This window comes from Acomys minous, assembly GCF_964271855.1.
Source record: "Acomys minous genome assembly, chromosome: 11".
NCBI lineage: Eukaryota > Metazoa > Chordata > Mammalia > Rodentia > Muridae > Acomys > Acomys minous.
The window spans coordinates 57,937,523-57,961,964 of NC_140492.1; the positions used below are offsets into that span (position 1 = coordinate 57,937,523).

General features: G+C 47.1%; 1 protein-coding gene across 3 annotated transcripts in view; it reads right to left on the reverse strand.

The window, feature by feature from the left end:
- Positions 1 to 2,065: 2,065 nt before the first annotated feature.
- Positions 2,066 to 24,442, reverse strand: part of HEG1 (heart development protein with EGF like domains 1) — an 81,384-nt gene continuing 59,007 nt past the window's right edge. For 2 of the 3 annotated variants that reach the window (XM_084802116.1, XM_084802114.1), the window contains 5 exons: positions 20,760 to 20,802; positions 20,361 to 20,398; positions 13,146 to 13,233; positions 9,968 to 10,142; positions 2,066 to 6,932 (listed from right to left, as the gene is read on the reverse strand). In XM_084802116.1, coding sequence (XP_084658242.1) covers positions 6,783 to 6,932; positions 9,968 to 10,142; positions 13,146 to 13,233; positions 20,361 to 20,398; positions 20,760 to 20,802 — 494 coding nt within the window. In that variant the 3' untranslated portion in view covers positions 2,066 to 6,782. Of the gene's footprint in view, positions 6,933 to 7,438; positions 7,516 to 9,967; positions 10,143 to 13,145; positions 13,234 to 20,360; positions 20,399 to 20,759; positions 20,803 to 24,442 lie in introns of all 3 variants that reach the window. The other variant, XM_084802115.1, reaches the window with a different exon arrangement.

Sequence of the window (24,442 nt, forward strand, 5' to 3'; positions counted from 1 at the left end):
CTGTGTGGAACTGGGGAGAATAGTATATTGAGTGAAATAAGCCAGGCAAAAAGATAAATATTGCATGACCTCACTTGCATGCACGCATTAGTGTACATTACATGTGCATGTGTCCCTGCTACTATGAAAGACCCTATGATGTACACTTTATAAAGAAGAGACTGCCAGTCACAGTGGCCCAACTCTGTCATCTCAGTACACAAGAGGCTGGGGTGGGAGAATTCTGGGTTTGATGCTAGGCTACATTTCAAAATGTGAAAAAGAAGAAGAGAAGAGAAGAGAACGGGAGGGGGGAGAGGGAGAATAAAGGAGGGAAGGGGACAAGACACATGGGGGGCGTTCTTTAGCTTTGGGGATGGCCCTCTTGGCTGGGTCATACAATGGAGGGAGAGTCTGTACATGAAGAAGAGGAAATAATGCAAAACTGGAAGACAAAGAGACCTTTGGAAAACCACCCATATCCCAACCTCAGTCCTGTGCAGTCTGAAAAAAAATTTTTTTTTTACAAGCAAGAGAAAGGGAAGGGGCACCAGAGAGATGAAGGTTAAAGGATACGTAGATACTATAGTTAATAGTCTATTAAATGTGAAGAGTTTCTGAAAGGTCTTATGTTACTATACATACACATGGAAGGGAGAGGACAGGTTAAGTTTTATCTTTATGTCTAGGCAGGAACCACTTCCTTATGTACATCAAACCTCACAACGCAGTGGAGGGAGGTCTGGGATTGGTACGGTTTCCAATGTCTGGCTGAGCTGAGCAGAAACAGGGAGGGGCCAACATCAGGACCCTGTTAAGATCTTAGATGGGGCTGGGGGGTGGTGGCACATGCTTCGAATCCCAGAACTTGGGAGGCAGAGGCAGAGGCAGAGGCAGGTGCAGGTGGATTTCTGTGAGTTCCAGGGCAGCCAGTCAAGGTTACACAGAGAAGCCCTGTCTCAAACAAAACAAAACAAAACAAAACAGACTCAGTTGGGGACTGTTAGTGAGGGAGGGTTCAGAGAGAGGGTACTGGCCATCCACTGCTGACAGAGCCTGTTGACAAGATGCCCTCATGTCCCAAGTTGGTTGGTTATTGGCATCCACTAGTGTCAAGGGCTGTTTTTTTTTTTTTCCTATAAATTATATGAGGCTTCCAAGAAAGCAACTTATGAATAAACTAGTGAGCATTTATCTAGCCATGTGGCTACAATCTTGGTCACCATAGGTGAAAGGTTAGTGGACCAGTTTTAACATTCCACAGATTCTCAGTCATGCTTAATTACACTTCCATCTCCAGGACAAGAGAAGCTAGCATAGGGCGGTCACAGGCAGCAGTCAGTGTCTGACCTAGCTCTCCAATTTGGATGTTATAGCTGACATCCTTTATCATTTAGGCTGTTATCATTTAGGTAGGTCCGTCCGTCCGTCCATCCATCCATCCATCCATCCATCCATCCTCCCTCCCTTCCATCCTTCCTTCCATTTACCCATTTATTTTCTTTCTTTCTTTCGTTTTGTTTGTTTGTTTGAGACAGAGTTTCTCTCTGTAGCCTTGGCTGTCCTGGACTCGCTTTGTAGACCAGGCTGGCCTCTAACTCACAGCGATCTGCCTGCCTCTGCCTCCTGAGTGCTAGCATTAAAGGGATGTGCCACCACCGCCTGGCCTTACCCATTCATTTTTCTTTCTTTCTTTCTTTCTTTCTTTCTTTCTTTCTTTTTTCTTTTCTTTTCTTTTCTTTTTTGGCTTTTCGAGACAAGGTCTCTCTGTGTTAGCCATGGCTGTCCTGGACTCGCTTTGTCGACCAGGCTGGCCTCAAACTCACAGTGATGATCTGCCTGCCTCTGCCTCTCGAGTGCTGGGATTCAAGGCATGCGCCACCCTCTCCCCCCCCCCCCCCCCCCAGCCTTACTCATTTATTTTCAACAGTGTTTCTTCACTTTGGGGCACTGAACATGGAGAGGTGGTGACTCCCTGTGTTGACTTGTCATTTGGAAGCCCACTACTCACTTCAGCTTTTTAAATGGTACACTGGTTAAAAATAAATAAATACCTCCTTACACACTTGTTTTAAGAGAAAACCAGTGGGAACGCTATTAACTTTATTGCATCATTTTTGCTGACTAGAACGCCAGACTTAGAGTGGATATAAGTATAAAAATAACCGAGTTCTTACAAATAATACTTAGCTACTACAGTACTGAATAATTAGTGGAGGTGACATTATAATACAACTTTAAATAACACTCTCATGATGGGTTTCACACAGTCAACCTGGGGTCAGGTCTAAAGGTGTAACAGAAAGAAATCCAGGACAAAGGGAACGGAGTTCGTGCTGCAGCCTTGTCTCCATTTAGCTGCAAGGCCAGCAACACACACACACACACACACACACACACACACACACACACACACACATCACCAAAACTCACAGCAACTCATGGTGGACTGGTCCTTTTCTCTGTAGAACAGGCCTAGGTAATGCCCAAAGCGAAGTGAGTCAGTTCAGTCCCCCTGACGAGCTGGCCCCTTCATCCCATCACTAGTCTTACCATGTCCTCAGCAATTCAGAACGAGGGCATCAAGCCCATCCTTTTCAAATTGTAGCAGAATCTACCGGGCAGCCCCCTTGGAAATGTCCTCTTTGAAAATGCCCAGGTGACAGGTGCAGGCCAGGACCTGCCTGTTTTCAGACCTAGAGGGTCCCCTCTTGGTTTCACAGGCTATTCTGCAGGCTAAACACAAAGGAGTGTAACCTTGGGGATACACTTCAGTAGAGTGAACTGATTGGCATTTGATACTTTAACATTCCTATTATTTTAACCAGTTATTTTTTAAAGTTTAAAGATACTATTTTAACTTCAATGTTCCTATTGGTTTGTTTCTTTGTTTTTTTTTTTTTTCTCCCACTTTGGGATTAAAGAAAAGAATATACACACCCAAAGAGAAACTACAAAACCATTTCTGTCTCCAAACATGCTGGTGAGAACCTTAAAATGATATTGTCAAAAAAGAAGAAAGGAGAGGGTTGTGGTGTGGTGCGGCTCTACCATACAGCACTTGCCTGGTGCATGCAAGGCCTTGGGTTCCATTCCTGGCCCTACCCTCCCACAGAAAAAGAAGAGGAAAAAAAAAAAGCTTTCAGGTAGACAAAGTATCTATCTGCTATTACAGGCTGCTTTAAATAAAATGCCAAAATACAAAACTTTGTATTGTCTGTCTTTCCAAAGAAGTGCTTTGCCCTCAAAAGAAAAATTAATATAATTTTAGAAATATGAGTCAAGTCCCCAGTTTTGAGTGTATTACGGGATACTAAGCCAGAGGCAGCTTGGCTGTAAAGCTTTGCTGCTTTAGGCAAAACCCCACAGTTTCAGAGACTCAGATACTTCAGCATTGGGCAAAGTGGCTTAAGGAGGCATCCAAAAGCCGTGTGCCAGGGGAGATCCTAAGGTGCCCACTCTGAAGCTTCATGCTTGCATGGACAGCATCTTTGAAGGCTTTTCTTTTGGGGGTTGGGCCAGTCTCCTTCCAACAATGCTGCTCTCTCTCCTGTGGGCCAACTTTCATGACTTCCTCTTTTAGCCCATAATAGTCATTTCTTAGCCCTTGACTTCACCAGCCGTACAGCAGTTTTGGCTCAATATGACTTAGGTGCTTCTAAAAATAATCTCTCCCATAGGGAAGATTGTTCAGGACCCCACACACACAACTATGTTCCCAGCTCCCACAGGTTCACACTTCTAACACGTGCGAGCCATGGCTTCACTTTGAGAACTAAGCAGGCAGCCCTCAAATGGGTGCCTAAGCCCAGTTGTCAAAAACCCACCTGGACCACCACCCTCTTTCACTTCTGACAGCCCAAACCACGTACCAAAGTGCTTCTTGCCAACCACAAACCAGCCAATAGTTTCCTTTTTGAGACAGGGTTCATTGCCCTCCAGGAAGGCTTCAAACTCGTGATCCCCTTGCCTCCAGCTTCTGAGGGCTGGGGTTACAGGAGGGTACCGCTATGTCCAGTTTATGTGGTGCTGGGGATCAAATCCAGGGCTTTGTACATGCTAGGCAAACGCTCCACCATCTACGCTGCCTTCCCAGGCCCCTTCTCTGAATGCTCATTGTCAACTAACACAGGGGCTGCTGTAAGGCTCATGGTGTGGACACATGATGCTATTTTTTCTCCTAAGAACGAAGACTCCAGTGTCATGAGGTGGCTCATGAAGCAAGCCAACAAGCAAACAAAACTCACAGAGCTCAGGCTGGATTCGGGAAGCCCTCTTTTCTTAGCCCTGCTCCCGGATGTCCGAAAGACAAGTTCTACCTGGCCTGGTCCTTCTCCACACGAGCATCTCCTAGGCAGTGTAGCTTTTCCCTCATCCCCGCTTCCCTAGCCACTGGACCCCAGTGTAGGACTGACACTTCTTGTGCATGAATTATATATACGTTCTATGAGCGCTTGCGTCCAACAAAAACTCTGCATGGCCAGGCATGGGTTCATCCTGTTGGTCTTGCTCATGGGCTGCTGGTCTCCTATCTCCAGGCTCCTTCTGGATGTGACCTCAAAGAGGAGAGCACCCCGTGTCACTCTATTCCTTCCAATGGTGAGCAGAGGTCTACTCCCACCTCAAACGGTAGACTCAATGTGAACTCAGCCTTGCTTGGCGCTCTTGTGTTTTTCTCATTAAAAAAAAAAAAAAAAGAGCAAAACGAAACACTTTCTCCACTCGATTTGGGCCAAACTCATGAGTCAGCAAGCATTTTCTTTTTGGAACTCACAGGACACTCTTCTGGATGTTGGAATTCCTCCCAGGAGGTTTTTCTGGGGCAGAGCATTCCATTCTGTGGGCCCTGAGGCGTCTAGCCCCATACAGGTGTTTTACCAGCTGTGATTCTGCTCCCCTAAACAAGTGCTCACCAGGTGCACTGCCAGCTGAAGGCATTAGAAGTGTTTCTGGGCGCAGCCACCACACTGGCTCTTCTTGCAGCAAAGCGGCTTGGGATAAGCAGGAATACCGCTTTGTGGCTACCTTCACAAGGGATCTGGGCTCAGGCAAGCCGAGCACAGGAGCTCACCAAGACACAAGGAGCCGTTGGTCCATACTGAGAGGAAGAGACAAGACCCACAGCTTATAGGTGGCATTGCTTTGCGGCTTTAAGCATCAACCAATAGCAACGGGATCCTCTCTGCACTAAGGACTGCAATATGATGGTTAGGACCCGCTGCACCTCACGGCCCTGCTGTAGCGGGTGTTGGTGAGTGGTGGAGACCGTGGGACAAAGCTCCCACTTAAAACAGGATGGGGAACCTTCATAAACCTTGGAGGAACCAAAGAACCCCCAAAGAAACAGAGAGAGAGAACCCTCTGCAACAGCTGCCCCATTTCCAGAATGGTGTGCTACTCAGTTCCCATCTTTGGGGTGAGGCCAATGCTTTGACCTCTTCACTTCATCCCAAACCAGGATGCGCCACAAGCTGACACATGGACATAGTTCCACAGGGGACAGAGCACCACGCAGCCCCTCCCCCTGCCCAGGATCCCACCACAGTACAATAAACAAGACACAGAGCTTCCTTCTCCCAAAGCAAGCCCTCAAGACCACTAGGCTGGGCCAGGCTTTAGTTCTCCAAAGCTGACTGGGCCAGTACAAGACCACAGACTAAATGACCTGGTGAGAGGAAGTAGGCGCTCTCTTCAGTGAGTAAATGGCTTTGAGTGGTTAAAAGTTTCCATGAGTTTGTGGGCAACACCCTTACCTGTGGCTTTCTCCTAGCTCCCTATTCTTCCTGGGGGAATCACCCCAGCTTCTGCACTGGGGGGGGGTGGTGGTGCAGGGAATGTGTCGTGTGAGTCAGTCCAGTCCTCTGCCACCCTCAGCTGTGGGGAGCACAGCAGGCTATTTTTCCTTCAGGTGAGACACCAGCTCAGACGCACCTGCAGTTGCCCGTTTTTTCCTACTGCATTCCTGCAGACTCTGGCTCCACGTTGGTGGTCAGAGCCTCAGGCCCCATGCAATTCCCTCGTGGATCAAAAACCCCCTACCACATAAGGGGCACCTGGATGCTTCTAATGAAAACCAAAGGGAAGTCGTTTTGCCCTGATTCACACTTGCTTGGGAAAGACTGATTAATACATCATAAGCAAATGTGTCACTTCGACTTGCAAAAGTTTTTGCGCTGTGCCTTGCAAACGTCAAGTTCTCATTTATGGCGCCACTGGCCTGGAAACCTACAGATGACCTAGAAACCTTAAAATACTATGCCCCCGCCTGCAACGTCACTAGATCACAGCAGGTTGTTTACCTCCACCTGCTGCTTAACACAAGGCACCACCGGGCAGGAAACCAAAAGTGCCAGCACCTGGCTGCCAATCGACCACCACGTTGAGGCATGTCCTAGGATACCGTGGAAGTATCCTAGAAAGGAAGGCTTTCTGGAATAGTCTGGAAATGAGTCCAAAATGAAACCTCCCTGCTCAATCTAGTAAAGTGCAAATTAAGGGAAAACTGGGTCCTGGAAATAATGCCCGGTGCTCTGCTGTGGAAGAAGACATCCAGTTTTAAGTGCCGAGCATCCAGAGACTCAGTACCGGCCCACGGTCACGTTCACAGTAACGGCAGCGCCAAGTGAGTGGCCTGTGGTTCGCCATCCAACTGTCCCTTCCGCTGTGGTCATGCCCCGCAAGTGTGGCTCTGACAAGTCCCAGGAGCAGCTAGCGCACAGTGCTCCCCTCTGGTGCATTCCTCTGAGCCAGCCGTCAGGGAAAGTGGTTCAGAGAAACAGCCCCCCTCTCTCTCTCTCCTGGACTCAGAAGTAGTCTCTCCTCCTGCTCTCATCGCTGATGAAAGATGGGTTATACTGTCCCGGGAAAATGCAAGAGTGCCTCGATCCAGGCAATCCAGTGTAGGCTGGGTACAGTCCGTTGCGTTCAAGTTCAGGGTTCCTTACGTTTGTGGGCTGGGTGCCAAAGAGAAAAAGAAGAAAAACTATTCATTCCTGGACTTAAGTGTACAATTTTTTTTTAATTTTTTATTTTATTTTATTTTTTTACGTCTTAATGAACTTAAGCAGGGGCTATCTATAAATACCAAAGCACAACTCCCATAGGGCTATTTGTATTTAGATAAGTCGGGGTGAGGTGAGTGTGTGTGGGGGGGCAGGAGTTGCACTATCTGTTCCTGGTGACCTGGAACTCAAAGTCTCCTTTTTGTCTTCTTCTTATGTGTATGGTCATTTTGCCTGCATGTATGTGTGTGTACCACATGCACTCAGAAGAGGATGTCAGATTCTCTGGAACTGGAGTGAGCAGGCATACGGGTGATGGGAATCCAACCTGGGTCTTCTAGAAGAGCAGCCCAGTGCTCTTAACTGCTGAGCCATCTCTCCAGCCCCACAATATCCTTCTTTTTTTTTTTTTTTTTTAATTATTTTATCAGCTGGGTGGTGGTCATGGTGGCACACACCTTTAATCCCAGCACTCAGGAGGCAGAGGCAGGTGGTTCCTTGAGTTCGAGGCCAACCTGCTCTCACTCTGCAGATTCTTGAGAGAGAAAATAAAAAAGAAGAAAGAAAGAAAGAAAATATTTTATTTATTATTTTTTTCTGAATTTCATTTTATGTGTAAGAGTGTTTGGGCTGCATGTATGTCTGTGTACCATGTGTGTGCCTGGTGCTCACAGATGCCCAAAGAGGGTATAAGATCCCCCTGAAACTGGAGCTACAGACAGTTCTGGGCTGTCCTCTGGAACCTTAACTGCTGAGGCATCTCTCCAGGCCCCTGTCCCCAGTCTTCTTGCCTCTTCTACCATGTGCTAGGATTACAGGCATGTGCCACTATACCTGGCACACACGTCTATCTCTTTATGGAGTAAGGATTTTAACTTTACTTTAAACGGGGCTTAAAAAACATTAGCAGGCCAGGTATCTGAAACAACAGTCTCCATGAGGAAGTCTTTGGAGTTTTCTTTCTTTCTTTCTTTCTTTTTTTTAAGAAATAAAATACTGGATAACGCTCACTATAAACACCATAGCTAGGAGATTCCCGCCCACCTGGACCACTTTCTGTCCACTGGGAGGGACAGTGGCACTCAGGTGACAGCATCACGCTGTCAACTCAGGTTCTGTTTCTATAAAGAGAAGATGGGACTTAACCTGGCTAGTTTAATGTCAACTTGACACAGCTAGAGTTATCTGAAAGGAGGGAACCTCCGTGGAGAAAATGCCCCAATAAGCTCCAGCTGTATGCATTTTAATTAGTGATTGATGCGGGAGGGCCCAGGCCATTGTGGATAGTACCATCCCTGGGGCTGGTGGTCCAGAGTGCTATAAGAAAGCAGGCTGAGCAAGCCATGGGGAGCAAGCCAGTAACCAGCAGCCCCTTGTCCGTCCCCCCCCCCCCCCCATGGCCTCTGTATCAGCTCCTCCTCCAGGTTGCCGCCCTCTTTGAGTTTCTGTCTTGACTTCCTTTGGGCTTGAACAGCTATGTGGACGTGTAAGCCAAAGAAACTCTTTACTCCCCAACTTGTTTCTGGTCATGGTGTTTTGTCGCCAAGGAAAAGCTCATCTGAGCTCTTTATTAGATTTAAGGCAACCCTTTAACTAATGCCCTGGGAACGTGCCGTGAGGCGGGATCCTGGGAGATGGCCTGCTCATTTGCTGTAATTATCACACTACACCAGGGTGAGGAGGCCCTAGCAAAGGCTGTGCGGGCTCAGGTACACGTAATACAGCTTCAATTAGGGAAGGGAAAACATTTTTGTTCCTGACAGAAAGGACCATCGAATGCCTGTTTAGAAACAGGACGTTTAACGAGGGTTTAACTAGATGTGTGTTTTATCTTTATTTTCCCCACCTTTCCTGTTCCGCCTCCTGGTTGAAAAATTTCAAAGAGAACGCTGGAACAAACCTGCCCCTCCCATCCAAAGTCTGGTCTTCCTCGTTAATTCCCCGAGCAATGGGAGGTTATGGTTTCTATAGTGAAATGTCTAGTGCCAGTAAGTCTCCACAGTGCAAGGTCTCATGTTTATTGCCACACAGCCAACTGCTCAGAAGTCACCTGACATCTGTTTGTTTTTCGGTTCAGATATCCCCATGCGTGTCTGCTTTATGGCTGACACGGTGTAATTTGGTCTTCAGTGTGGGGACAGAAGAGGCTTAAGGCAGCGGCACTCAACCTGTGGGTCGCAACCCTGAATGACCCGTTCTCAGGGTTGCCTCAGACCATCAGAAAATACAGATATTTACATTACGATTCCTAACAGTAGCAAAATTACAGTTACAAAGTAGCAACGAAAATCATTTTATGGTTGTGGGCACCTTGTGAAAGAATCACCACGCCAGGAACTGTGGGGGTTTTTTGTTGTTGTTTTTGTTTTTTTTTTTCAAGACAGGGTTTCTCTGTGTAGCCTTGCCTGTCCTGGACTCACTTTGTAGACCAGGCTGGCAAGGAACTGCGTTAAATGGCCGCAGCATTAGGAAAGCTGAGAAGAACCCCTGGTGTAAGGCATGCCCCCCAGTTTTCACAACAACGTAGTCCAGGGCTGGACGGAGCCAACTGTTAAAGACCTACTTAGTTTCTAAAACCTACCCGGTGAAGATGGTGTTGAGTTAATTCTTGCGATGCCTTTCCCAGCCCCCAGGTTTGACTGACAAACCACAGGAGGTGAGATACAAGATGGCAGATGGGGATAAAACAAGAGCGGGCATAGGGCTAACATCACGTTCTTTCTTTGATGTTTCTGCTCCTATTCTTAAAAGCAAGTTTTAGGAATTATGACTCCCGCTCCCTAAAAGTAACTCACTCCATGTGGAAGTGTCCCTCATACTCAAACGGAAAAATACCCACACAGTGCAGCTGGGGCCAGTGCTAAACTGACCCAGTAGGTAAGCTGTGTGTCTGAGAGGTTTATGGCACTGCTATTGAAGGCTTAATTGGCAGCGATCCCTGAGTGGAGGGGGTGGGGGCCCTGAGGCCAGCTGGCACAGACACCTACCGAGTAGTACACGTCTGTCATCTGCAGGAGGTTTTTGGTGCTTCCGTTCTCATGCATTTCAATGGCTTCTCGTCCCCACTCTTGTGACCGAGGGTTCTTGGGGTACTCCGCGTAAGGGGACATTTGGAAGTCCCCGCTTTTGAAGATGAGTTTACTTATGTCATTTTTACTCTTCCTGTGAGATGTTAAAAAAAAAAGTGCAACAAATTCTATCAGGAAGTGGTGTCAGGAAATGACATTGTGACAAGACTGATGAGTGTGTGTTTCGCAAGGTAAATTAGACTGGCAACTGCCCCTGCATTTCCACGGGGCTGCACACCAGAAATGCTAGTATAACTTAGTATTTGACTAAAACAAACCAAAACAAACAAAAAACCCCTAAAACTGCCATTAGGCGTCCCCTCCGCCATCCAAAAAAAAGCAGCAAGAATGATGTAAAGAGCCTAAACGGCGCATAAAGACTGTCCCAGAGAAGCTATTAATGCCCTCTGGAAGCAGAGGACACTGTGCCTTGGGGTAGCCAGGAATCTGTGCTCACGGCCGGAAAGGAGCCTGAGGGCGGCCCAAATATCAAAAAGCCACAGGTGACCATCAGCGCTGTTCCTGGGTTCCAGAATAAGAAGCCAGACAATAGGGCGGGCACTGCCTCGAAAAGATGGCTGAGATGGCTGACTCAGCCCCTGGTTCACCTGGGATGGAGCTGGCCTCTCCTCCCCCACCAGCCAGTGGTTTTTTTCACAACTTCACAGACACACAAAACCTAGGACGGCGGGGGCCACCTGCTTACAGACTCTCCACACTGGCATTTCAGCAGGCACAGAAAGCCCAGAAACCGTCAAGTTTCACTGCCTTAGAACCAGTTAGGACAACTGTTGTAAACCTGTTTTGTGGGCCGAGGATCAGAAATGTTTAATTATGTTTGCTTCTGAGTAAGAGAATCTGAAGCTCATTGTTCCTACCCCCTCCCTCCTACCCCTCCCCCTCCCCCACATCCCTCATCCCCCCCACCCCCTCCCCATCCCTCCACCCCCACTCCCCCTCCCCGGCCTCCCCTCCCCCACCCACCCCTTCCCCCTCTGCCACCCCTTCTCCCACATCCCTCCCACCCCTCCCCGACATCCCTCATCCCCCACCCACCCCCACTCCCTTGCCTCCCCTCCCCCACTCCTTTTCCCCCTCCCTCACCTTCCCCCCTCCCCCACCTCCCCCCCCCCCCCCCCCCCGAATCCCCGCCTTTAAGTTCCTGGGAAAAGCAAAGAAATGACTCAGCATCGTGAAGCTGAAGGCCCAGCACGTGGCTTCAGGGCCGCCCTCCTTCAGGCTCATTTCCCTTTCAACATCCAAGAGTCCAGGCTCCCTCCAAAAATGACTACATTGCGTGATAGAGAATGTTGCCGGTACAAGGCCCCGTGTCCTCTCAGCTGTCGCCTTTGTTTTTCCGGGTGACTGCTCTCAAGCGGTTTATTTCTGCTCGTGCGTGTCTTTAACCACAACTTGAGAAAGAGTAACATGGGGAGCCTGCGCACCCAAGAGGGTGCTTCCAGTAAGTCATTCTCGGCGGCCTTCCTGGAGGCAGAGGAGACCTCAAAACGCCCTCTTATCCCTGGCACAAAAGTTACAAAAAAGTAACTAGCGATTTTGAAAAGATCCTTCCATCTGCCATGTACAACTCATTCTTCCCACTTGAGACCAGCCAAATCAATGATGGCAGTCTTCCTTTACTCGAGCAGGTAATTGCAGACAATTCTCTCCTTCCCATAGGAAGGAAGCCTGGAGCTAAGGTTCGTCTAAACCATGGCTCTAGCTTTTTCACTGTTAAAACGGTTCAGGCAGCCCCTCCCCGCCCTGTATCTTTGTCGGCTTCTCTATGTTATATATACACAGCGCTTTATATTCATTTAATGGTTTGTAACATCTTCACAGTGGGTGCGACTGTCGTCATGATTTTAAAACTACCTCACTTCTAGAAGAAGGCTCAGACCCCTTAGCAGTCACCTCCAGTTTCCCAGCGTCTCCGCCCTAGACCCCACTGGTCTACTCAACCCGCATATTCCTATCACGCCTCAGACGATCTTTCGGATGCCCCAGTCAGTGGCTAAACACGGCTCTGTCACACTTGGTTTGTGTGGTCATCCGTCCATGGGCACTCGGATTGTTTCCCTTTTTGGCTCTTAGGCATAAGAGCTGCTGTGAATCTGCAGGCACACGTTCTTGTGTGGCTGTGTCCACCGGAAGTCCTGGGCTTACTAACCGGACGTTCAAAGTTGCTGCACTTTTTAAATGCCCCAACCAGCCACATATGTATAAGGACTCCAATTCTGCCACGCTCTCATCAACATTTCTTATTTTCTGTTATTTATTTGTTTATTTATTTATTTACAGTCTCACTGTATAGTCCTGGCTGTTCTGGAACTCCCTAAATAGACTAGGTTGGCATTTAATCAAGGAGGTCCAAGCGTTTCTGCCTCCTGAGTGCTGAGATTAAAGATGCGTGTCACCAAGTCTGGCTGTCACTTGCTTTGTAGCTAAGGATGATTTTACATTCTTACATTCTTGGCTCCTCCTGCCTTAACTCCTGGGCTGGGGTCATAGGTGGGTAACACCATGCTTTGTTTTTCGTTTCTGCACAGCTGGAAAGCCAACACAGGGCTCCATGAGCACTCTGCCAACTAAGCTGTGTCCTCAGCTCCAGAATTTGAACGTTTTTGATCTTGATAAAGTCTAATTCACCTTTTTATTTTATTTATTTATTTACTTATTTATTTTTTGGTTTTTCGAGACAGGGTTTCTCTGTGTAGCCTTGGCCATCCTGGACTCACTTTGTAGACCAGGCTGGCCTCGAACTCACAGCGATCCTCCTGTCTCTGCCTCCCGAGTGCTGGGATTAAAGGCATGCGCCACCACCGCCCAGCTAATTTACCTTTTTAATTTTGCTGGTTGCTATTTACTTCATTTTGGTTCTTTTGGAGACAGGGTCTTACCATGTAGCCCAGGCTTGCCTAGAACTTGCTATGAGCCCAGGCTGTCCATCCTCAAAGTCATATTCCTTCCACCTCAGCCTCCCAAGTGCTAGTTTATTCAAGGTTAAAAAAAAGAAAAACAAACAAACAACAACAACAAAAAAACAAATCCTCGTACAGCGCAGATGATAAAGCAGGGTTTAGTTCCCATCACTCACCGGCAGCAAGTTACGATGAGCGCGATGCCGAGGATGAGCAGAAGGCCGCCTCCTGCTGCTGCGATCACCACAGTGATGAGCTGATAGGCTAGACACAGCAACGAGACAGGCGGTCAGGCTGGGTCAGCAGGAGGTCACCGGGAATAAGCCTCCGCCCCACCCCCACCCCTGCCAGCATGGCCCTAGCTGCGCTCTCCCGCTGCCTGCTCTCTGGCCCAGAGGTCCTCAAAGGCTAGCTTTCCGCAGTCTTTGTATTGAGAGGATTGCCCCTTTCAGCAGCCCCTTCTAGGGTGCTGGTCCCGGACCCCCTCCTGTAGAGCAGCCCTCATGAAGTCACTAAGCCACAAGAGAGAAATAGACGGGCAAGCATCAAGTTTCCCCCAAACTGTTCAGTTAGATTTGACTCATGTTTTCTGTCTCTCTCACTTAAGATGGGTGCCTCTAATCACGTGAAAATTACACAGCAGGAAATGTAATGTTTTATCTTGAGGGTAACAGTAAAGATAAAGAGGCCTGGTTCACACTGAAGGCAGAGAGGCAGGTGGATCTGTATGAATTCAAGGCCTGCCTGGTCTACAATAGCGAGTTACAGGCCATCCACAACTCACTAAGACCCTGGCTCAAAAAAAAAGCATGGTAGCCTTTAATCCTAGCACTCGGGAGGCAGAGACTGGTGGATTGCTGTGAGTTCAAGGCCAGCCTGGTCTACAAAATTGAGTCCAGGACAGCCAAGGCTACACAGAGAAACCCTGTCTCAAAAAACAAAACAAACAAAAAACAAAAAATAAAACAGATGCTTGATTCAATTTTGGAGTCTTACTTGGTAAGACAGAGCTGAGACAGGTTAATCTCTTCTATTTCAGAAGAAATATTACTGGTTCACTGAGTCCAGAGTCTGGGGTCACTGCATAAACCACACCAAAGACCCCAGAGGCTCTTTATACATTGATTTCATTACCAGAAATTAGCACTGACAGAAGCACATATCATATATAATAATGCTAAAAGGTCCAATTAATTGGGTTTTATATCTATATTTGCAGCAAAATTATTTATAATAAATTGTATTAAATTTTCTATTTATTCTTGTGGAAATTGATTAAAATTGGTTTCTCAGGTTGCAAGATAGAGTATGAAAGGCCAAAAACAATTTTTTTTTGGTGGATTTTTTTGTTTTGTTTTGTTTTTTGAGACAGGGTACCTCTTGCTGTCTTGGCACTCACTCTGTAGACCAGGCTAGTCTTAAACTCACAAAAATCTACCTGCCTCTGCCTCCTGGGTGCTGGGAATAAAGGTATGTGCCACCACCACCGAGCTACCTTTTTTTCTTTTTTAGTTGAGACAGACACTCAGTCTTTAGCCTAGAACTCACTATGTAACCCAGGCTGCCCTCAAAGTTGAAATAAACCTCCTGCTTGAGCCTGGGATTACAGTCATGTGCTACCACACCTGGCTTCTTCTGTTTTTAAAATTTTAGTGGTACACGCCTTTAATCCCAGCACTTGGGAGGCAGAGGTAGGCAGATCTTTGTAAGTTCTGGGCCAGCCTAGTCTACGTAGCAAGTTCCAAGATAGCAAGGACAACATAGAAAGACCCTGTCTTAAAAAAAAAAAACCAAAAAACCAAAAACAAAAAAATTTAACTCTTATTTATCCTACATGTCAAGGTACATTTTCTCACCTTCAGCAAAACAACCAAATATCCATTATAAGAGTGACCCTTGTAAATGACTGGGGGTTACAACATATTCCTCTTTGAAATCAACAGACTTGTCTGAAAAACAATCTGCAATTCAGGAAAAATGGATGGGACTGAATAGCATCATGTTAAGTAAAATAAGCCAGGCTCAGAAATCTGCATGTTGTCTGTTTTCTCTCCTATGAGAAACCTAAATTAAAAACTCTCCACCTGGCCCCCCTTCTCTCTCTCTCTCTCTCTCTCTTTCTCTCTCTCTCTCTCTCTGACAGACACACACACACACACACACACACACACACACACACACACACACAAGCAAACAAATGACATGAAAGTGGAAGGCAGACAGTGAGGTGGGGGACATAACTAACTCTGGCTATATAGCCGAGGGTGGCCTGGAACTCAGCCTGTAGCCCAGGCTGGCCTGACCTCAAGACCCTCCCAACCTCAACCTTTCCAGCATTAGAATTACAAGCGTGTGATACCATACCTGGCTGGATAGATTTTTTTTTTTAAATAAACAAAATAAAGTCTTACTTGTTCCCCCACTTTCCCTCTAGGTATCAGCTATGATGCACGGCCTCTTCTTTTTCTTTTAATGGCATTCACCGTGGACTGATACATTGGTAAAGCGCAACACTCTTTTTACAGGACCCCCGGGGTTGGATGTCATACCCATGTCAACTCTTTTCAGCGTATATGCTGTGACAGCATGAGATTTGCTGTACAGTGGATGGAGTTGGAAAACAGACTCAGTGAAGTAACCCAGCCTCAGAGATCTGCCTCCTAGCTTGTAATATTTGTAGGTGTATGAGTGTCAGTTATAAAACTAAAAAAAGAGACCACGAGTGGAGACAAAAAGGATGGGATACATGTGACATGAAGAAAGGGGAAAGGCTATGGGGAGGTGGGAGGGTCTTGAGGGGTAGAAAAGGTATGTATGTGCATGTTAATTACAAACTTTTTTTTTTTGGTTTTTCAACACAGGGTTTTTCTGTGTAGCCTTGGCTGTCCTGGACTCACTTTGTAGAGCAGGCTGGCCTCGAACTCACAGTGATCCAGCTTCCTCAGCCTCCCAAGTGCAGGGATTAAAGGTGTGCGCCACCACTGCCCAGCTTAATTAAACACTTTTAAGCAAGAGAAATAATAATAAATGATAATAGAAACAGGATGAAGAGATCTCACACACCCTTCACCTACTCTATCAAGAGCAATGCCTTCCAGAATCATTTTAGCTGATCTTTTGGGCTCTGGTCTTTCTTCGCCAAAGCCAACCTGTCATGTTTACTTCTAGCTTTGCAGGCACTGTGTGTGTTCCCGTAGGATGGAGATGGGGACACCATCTCTGCCTATCCTGTGCTTTCTAGTCCGAGGAGATGCCGCAGAACGAAGCTGGGGTCCTTAAGCCGCCTTCCAGCGATTCCTGTCACGCCTGACACTCAGGTCCCGGGACACGTCCTTCCAATAAACTTTGCTTAAGCTCACCAGCCTCAGACTCCAGAACTTTAATGGACGAACATACTCGCTCTCTCTTTAAAACCGTGCAATAGAGGTTTCCAGGCAGCCTTCCTGGTTTTCTTTAAAAGCTCATTCAGTGCTTAAGTACGTAAGGCCAGAGTTTTGTGTCTGAAGCTTTCCCATCCCCTTCCATCTCTGCTCAAGGCCTTCCTCTTCCTGGGGGAATCCACCCAGTGCCCCCTACCCTCCATTATGATAATTCTCCACGTGGCTCTTCCACTCTCTGCTGGGGTTTCTGTCTCCTCCATCTCGCCAGGCCATAGGGGTATCAAACACAGACTAGTATTCTCCTCCCGCAAGGCCCGTTTCCCTCCTGTTCCAAGGGGAAAGGAAGCGAGCCGAGGCCAGTGGACTGGCTGTTTGCACTGACACCTGGGTAACTAGCAATTGCTCCTTCCTCCTGTGTGTTTCTGTCTTTCTGGACACGTGCGCTGAGCGACTCCTGAGAACCCCGTCTGGTTTTGAGTCTCTGTGTAGCCCCATGAGCTGACAGGGAGAGGAAACTGAAGAGTTCTTTGTGTACCAGGCTGTGGGTGGGTGGGAGACAGTGGGGACCATGATGAAATGGAGTGCTCTAGTTTGTAGGAAGAGGCCATAAAAGGAAAAGACGGCTCTAAGAGCCACTGAGAAGCGGTGAGGGAAGCAAACTGCCAGGGCCTTTGAGGAAAGGGGCACATGGAATGGATGTGGAAGAGGGATGGACAGAAATGTCTGTGGTAGGGAGAAAGTAATCTGGACCAGCAGTGTGAGTGCTACAGTCATGAAGTGACAATGATCACACATCAGAGAAATGGCTCAGAGAATGAGCCCATAAAAAGGTCATAAAGGGTAACCAGAAGGGAGCCCTTACATAAATTATAGTATAAAACAGTATGGCAGTATCGAAAGTGACATGGTAAAGAGTACAGACATGAGGTCAGACACTCTGTCTAGTAGGTGCCGGGTAACTGGGGCTGCTGGTCTTCATGCGGATGGTGTGTGGCGTATACTGGGTGATGGACGGGTATGTGCTCCCTTTCTTTACCTTACACCTCTACTCTAATAGATTTGGGGTTTGGAAAGGGAAGTCAATGATTTTGCATTGTTCTGTGCTGTGACAAAGTAAAATTAATTTTAAAAAGAGTGAAAAAGTGGCCAGCGTGGCAGTGCATACCTGTAACGCCAGCACTTGGAAGGCTGATGCAGGAGGGCTGTGAGGTCATTTTAGGTTACAGCGTAAGTTTTAGGCTAGTATGGGAGATATATTAGATTCTAATTCAACACACACACACACATATGCATACATGTTCACATATATACATATATACACACACCACACACATATACATGTATACATACAAACACCGTGATGGAAAAGGGTGAAGCATCAAGGGAGACACTACACATCTGCACAGAGGAACCAACATAAAATTCAAGCCACAAAGGAAATGTGCAAGCCTAAAAGAATATCAGAGGTCTAGGGACAGCTTGGATCACATAGGAAAGAATGCTGGACAAGACAAAATTGTTGGAATACAGGGTGTAAACAGAGATAGATGTTCCACAGGAAGAAGAGAGAAGGGACAAGCCAATTGGCGTCCCAAGCCTTGGGTGTGGGTGACCTGCATGTTCTTGGAAACTAAAGCCTTGAGAAAGACGAGTCTTACCTACCTCTTTGAAGGATATTTTCTATCAGAAGAAAAGGAGTGGAACCTGCGCAGAGCCAGAAAGCTAACAAGAACCCTTAACAAGGCAGGACACAGGATATCCTCACACCTAGAATAGGCTGGAATGGGGTGACAGCCAAGAATGCAGGAACCAGAGGACTTCAAGGTCATGCATTAGCTGAAAAAGGTTGGCTCAGAAGTCTCACTGGGCTTGAGAACAGTGTGTGCCGGGACATCTATCTAGAGACATTTCCAGCCTACAGAAAACCTAGCTTGATAGGCGGGCATGGTAGAGCAAGCACACTTGTTAACCCCGGAACTCAAGAGATGGAGGCAGGAAGGATGGGGAGTTTAGGCTAGCCTGGGCTATATATAGTAAGATCATATCTCAAAACTAAACAAAGAGGAAAACCAAGATCAGGTTAAGTGACAGCCCCTGGGATGGGTACAAAACAATGAATGATGAGTCACAGCCTCCTCAGGTGTTTTCATCAACAATGGGGAAAGATCCAGGTGTCCCCCAACTCCATAACCAACACCCAGGGTTGGGCCCGCACTGCAGAGAAGGAGCCAGGTGGCCAGTGTCTGTCAGTGTGGGCTGCTGAAGTGTGCATGGCAAGTGTCACTGCACATGTTACCACAAGTCCCACCATTTTTATCAGTCTCCACAAAATGCTTTTTATACTACTAACTTGATGTAGAGCTCAAAGTCACCACAGTTTAATGATAAGCTGTCAACAACAATTCAGGCAGGTGTCCGCCCTCTGCTGGACATAATGATGGTCACATGGATAAATCGGGAGAGAAAAGTGCTCTCAGGGACCCGAGAGAGATTCTGGTTATTTCTTAGACCCCACAAACAATGGGGTTGTCTTGACTATTTGACCATAAGAGCTCAGAGGATAAATGGATGCAGGGTATGCATTTCCTAGACAGTGAGCAGCAACGACCGTTCATAGCAAAAAACCCACCAACAACGGCACACAAGCCAGGACATGAATGCATGCAATGCCACCTTCCAGAAACAGCCATTCACTCGAACACAAAAGGAGAAAGATCTAGAACCAGACAGGGGCAGGGGCAGGTGAATCTCTGAGAGTTCAAGGCTAGCCTGGTCTATATAGTGAGTTCCAGGCCAGCCAGTGCTACACAAAGAGACCTTGTCTCAAAAGGGGGAAAAAGACAGAAAGGAAAAACAAAGGTAGGGTACGGAAGAAAGGCTAAGCTAAGCTTTATGGGTACACTGAAGACATTAAAACGTGGGGCATATGGGTAGGAAAAAGCAATGTGTGTGTGGGGGGGGCTCTGAACACATAGGCTTGATAAAATCATGTCTACTTTCAACCTTAGCTATTTACCATTCACACACTTACCTGCACAGCAAGCGACAAAGCTGTCCTAAAACTGCCCCGATTGCTATTGATTGGCATTATATTCTACCGTATCCTGCATCACCAACTTTGTTTCATAATTTTGAGGGTAATTTCCATCTCAAAAGCATCTGTAGATAAGCAAGATGCCAGTACAAACAAATCTAGGGTTTGAGCTCAAAACCTTTCAAAGAGCAGGCAGTGCTCTTAACCGTTGAGCCCTCTCTCCAGCCCACCTGAACTGCCGCAAAGTGCTCCTCAGAAGGGGCGGGCTGAGCCGAAGACTCGATGCTGCTCGGCCATGGTTTGCCAGTGCTGCGCTCTGCTTCAGGGGGTGAGGCTTTGCCTCCCAGCAGGTGACTTCTGGGGCTGGTCCTTGTGCCCAGCTGACACTACACTAGAAGGCTCCTGATTCTTCTGAACAGTCTCTCTCTTGCTCGCCGCAGCCCCGGTGGCTTTCCCCAGTCATGTAATTCCCCTGCGCTGTGATCACTAGCAACCTCAGCACCTCACCTGCCCATCTGCTCACTTCCTGTGTGCTGCACTTCTGTCTTGTGTTTCCTTCCACCATTTGGGGGGCACTGTTCCCCAAACAGCATGGATCTGTGGCTGCCCCAAGACTAAGACTCTAGATGGGTTCTCAACCCATGGGTTTTCCCCTCTGAAAGATTTTTTTTCTCACTCTCACCCCACACTTGTATCTGCCCAAGGTCTTTGTAAACCCTCCAATTCCATTACTTCCAGGAAGCACTCCCGAGTGTTTGGGATCCTCCTTGCGCTGTGGGCTCTGCTTCAGGCCTCCCACCTCGAGCCTGACTTGCCATGCTCACGGCACAGGCAGAGCCGTGCAAAGCATTATGCAGGGCTTAATCTGCTTTTCTCACACCCCCAGCACGGGACTGACACACACAGTGGAGAGGGCAGGGGGCAGTCAGCAGGCCAGGGCCCCAGCCAGTCACAATTCCCTACTTTGGGATACTTACGGTTTCCACAGTTGAGACCGCCGAGGCCGAATGGGCAACTGCAAGTCAAGAGAGACAAAAGAGTGTGAGGCTCACATCTCAAAAGCTACAATGAGGCAATGTACGTGAGAAACGTCTTTACTTAGGATAGGCTTTTTAATAGGATGGTCTGTCTTTTCTGGGGGGGGGGGGCAGGGAGTAGGTATCATGTGCCCCCTTCTTCCCCCAACCCCACCCCAGGTTTCTCTGTGTGTCCTTGGCTGTCTTGGAACTTACTCGAACTCGAACTCTTGGAACTCGAGGCTAGCCTCGAACTCAGAGATCCACCTGCTTGAGTGAGCCTGGGTGGTCTAGCTTTTAGGGTAATTTTAGAAGAAAACATTTCTAACGATTTTATTGAAGAAGTGACAGGGAGCTTACCTCATACAGGTCTCATTTTCAAGCCTATATCCATCTTCACATGCTGAAAGAGAGAAGGACAAATCTATGAGGGTCACGTGACCAGAACTCACATCCAATTAAACACCAGCCACCCAAAGTCCACAAGAGTATTCTAGAAGCAGAAAGTGTTAAAACTCGCTGTATCCTGACCTAAATGCTGTTGTCATCTTAAATTTCTTTTTCTTTTTTTGAGACAGGGTTTCTCTGTGTAGCCTTAGCTGCCGTGGCCTCGCTTTGTAGACCAGGCTGGCCTCGAACTCACAGCGATCTACCTGCCTCTGCCTCCCAGCTCTTAAAGTGATAAAGAAACTTTTCCTAACCTCACAGTGGCTCCGTTTCCCACCAATAAAAAGAGGATAATGAAAGAATAGTGATGACAAGGGGTTCTTAGAAGAGGTGACATAAAATAAGGCAAGCAAGTGGCTCCCACGGCCTAGCACCTAGCAGTCACTAGGCACAGGCCTCCCTGTGTAATTACTGTCCAGTAAGTGCAATTCCTTTAGGAAGGTTCCTAGATCTAGGACCACCAGCCATGGAACAGCCTTCCCTCACAACACAGGCAAATCTGTACCCACTCTGACCCCCTCACTGTGACCTGGCTCTCTTAGCCTTTGTCCATGAGAAGGTAGAAGTGTTGCCAGCGACACCCCCTGGAGCCCATGCCTGGCTGATGCTCGGGTTTCTTTTCTTTTTCTTTTTTTTTTTAATTTAATTGAATTTAATTTTTATTTTCCGAGACAGGGTCTCTCTGTGTTAGCATTGGCTGTCCTGGAGTCACTTTGTAGACCAGGCTGGCCTCGAACTCACAGCGATCTGCCTGCCTCTGCCTCCCGAGTGCTGGGATCAAAGGCATGCGTCACCACTGCCCAGCGGATGCCTGGGTTCGCGTAAGTGAATATTTACCCTATAATCTGTCTGAAGGAACCTAGATGTATCTAGATGTGTCCTAATTTTCACCTTGCAAGAGCACAGCTTGGAGCCCTCTGGTGGAGCAGCTCCGGGCCTGCAGTTTTACTGGACAGGCTAAAGCCCAGCTCTTCTCCTGGATCAGCAGTTCTCAAGCTTGTCTGAACACAGGGGACTTTCAATACCACAATAACCCAACCAAACGCCAGGAGTGGTAATGCATGTGCGGACGGAAGCAGACAACGAAAAGTGGCCCCCGTGCAAGGAATGATTAAAAATTGGACTCATGATTAATGCCTGATACACATGGCATATGAGATCAGACCAAAAGAGAGAGGGGGGAAAAAGCAAAGCACAGAATGTGGTGTTGCCAACAGGGCAGGTAGTGGAGACATAGTACTGAGAGCTGAGAGCGGCAAGGGTCAGTGCGGGCCGGGGAGGCTTAGAACTCATAATTTGCCTGCGTTAGCATGCCAAGGCTGAGGTCACAGGCACGTGGCACGATGCCCATCATCCCCTTTTTCCTCCATGCCACACCTAACCAGCCAAATCTGTGATTTGTTTATAATAATAATTTAGCGGGGTGCGGTGGTGCACACTTTTAATCCCAGCGTTCTGGGGGCAGAGGCAGGAAGGCCTTGGTGAGTTTGAGGGCAGCCTGGTCTACAGAGCGAGACTCTTGAAAAAAAAAATCACTTTACTGTAATGAACTTACAAACAGAAACAGGACTCAGCTACCCGCTGATACACACGCTTGACCTGATGCAAATTCTACACATTTGCCTACAGCTCTCTATACAGCTAGAATTGATGATGCTGAAGCCGGGTAAGTTACACTGTTTAATGCACCTTTCCATCACAAAAAAGAAAAAAAACATGACACAGTTGAAATTAGAAAAATAATTAATTTTATGTTCTTTTTCGTGACTCAGGGTTAGGGTTATTTGCCTTTATTCTAATCCTCCTCATTACCTGCTGTTCCCCTTACTTGGGCTCCTTTCTAAATGTTACACTGTTTGCATATATATACATACATGGACACACCACAGGCCAGGAGCTGCGTATATGGGGGAACGTGTTGTTTTGTTTTGTTTCCTTCTTTCTGAATTTGGGTGACTTTGTTTAATATTATACCTTTTAATTCCATCTATTTCCTGCAAATTTCATAATCTCATTTTCTTTTACAGCTGAATAATATTCCATCTCATTTTGTAGATGTGCCACGTTTTTATTATCCATTTATCTGTTGTAGACATCTAGGTTGGTTTCGTTTCCTTGCTACTGTAAATGGGGCAGCAGCGAATATGGGTGTGTAAACATCTGTGTGCTAGGGCGTGGGGCTCTCTGGGGAGATGCCAGGAGTGAAAGAGCTGACTCGTGCAGTTCTGTTTTTACTCTTTTAAGGAACTTCTAAACTGATCGCCATACTGTATATTGGTTTGCACCCCAGTAAACAGGGGTTCCTTTCCCATATCCTCGCTAACATCTGTGGTCAGATTTGTTGATGACAGCCATCCTGACTGGGGTCAGGTGCTATCTCAAAGTAGTTTTAATTTGATTTCCCTGATGATTAGGGGTATTGAACACTTTTTTGTTTGTTTGTTTTTGAGGCAGGGTTTCTCTGTGTAGCCTTGGCTGTCCTAGACTCGCTTTGTAGATCAGGCTGGCCTCAAACGCACAGTGATCCACCTGCCTCTGCCTCCCAAGTGCTGGGATTAAAGGTGTGTGCCACCACGCCCAGCTATTGAACACTAGAGAGTGGGATATGACTTTCTCACATACTCTGGTGCCTCACCTTTGACCAAGTCCCCTGGAGGGGGGAGACCTGGTGGCACTCAGAGGAAGGACAGCAGGTTACCAAGAAGAGACTTGATACCCTATGAGCATATATAGGGGGAGGTAATCCCCCTCAGGAACAGTCATAGGGGAGGGGAATAAGGGGAAAATGGGAGGGAGGAAAGAATGGGAGGATACAAGGGATGTGATAACCATTGAGATGTAACAAGAATAAATTAATAAAAAAAGGAAAAAAAATAAAAAATAGCTATTACCATTAGTGTTTCTTCTTTTTTAAATTACTTGTTCATTTCATTCTCCCTACCCAGTCAGTACCTTTCAAATTTGCATTCATTTATTTTACGTGTGTGTGTGTGTGTGTGTGTGTGTGTGTGTGTGTGTGTAGGTGTGTGCATGTCATTGGGCACAAGTGGCGGTCAGAGAACAACTCCCAGAAGTCGTTCTCTTCTGTCATATTATGGGATGTGGGAATTGAATTCATGTCAACAGTGAATTTATATATATGTTTTTAATATTTAATATTTAATTTATGCACATTGGTGTGAGGGTGTCAGAGCTTAGAGTTACATACAGTTGTGAGCTGCCATGTGGGTGCTGGGAATTGAACCCGGGTCCTTTGGAAGAGCAGGCAGTACTCTTAACCACTGAGCCATCTCTCCAGACCAAAATTCTTGTTTCTTTATATGAATTTTTTGTTATTTTTAGAGATTTATTTATTTATTTTATGTATATAATTGCTCTATCTGCAAATACACCTTCACGCCAGAAGATGGCATCAGATCACATTATAGATGGTTGTGAGCCACCATGTGGGCGCTGGGAATTGAACTCCGGAAGAGTAGACAGTGCTCTCAACTGCTAAGCCATCTCTCCAGCCCTCACTTTTGGATTTTTGAGACAGGGTCTCTTTATGTAGCCCCGGCTGTCCTGGAACTCACTCTGTAGACCAGGCTGGCCTT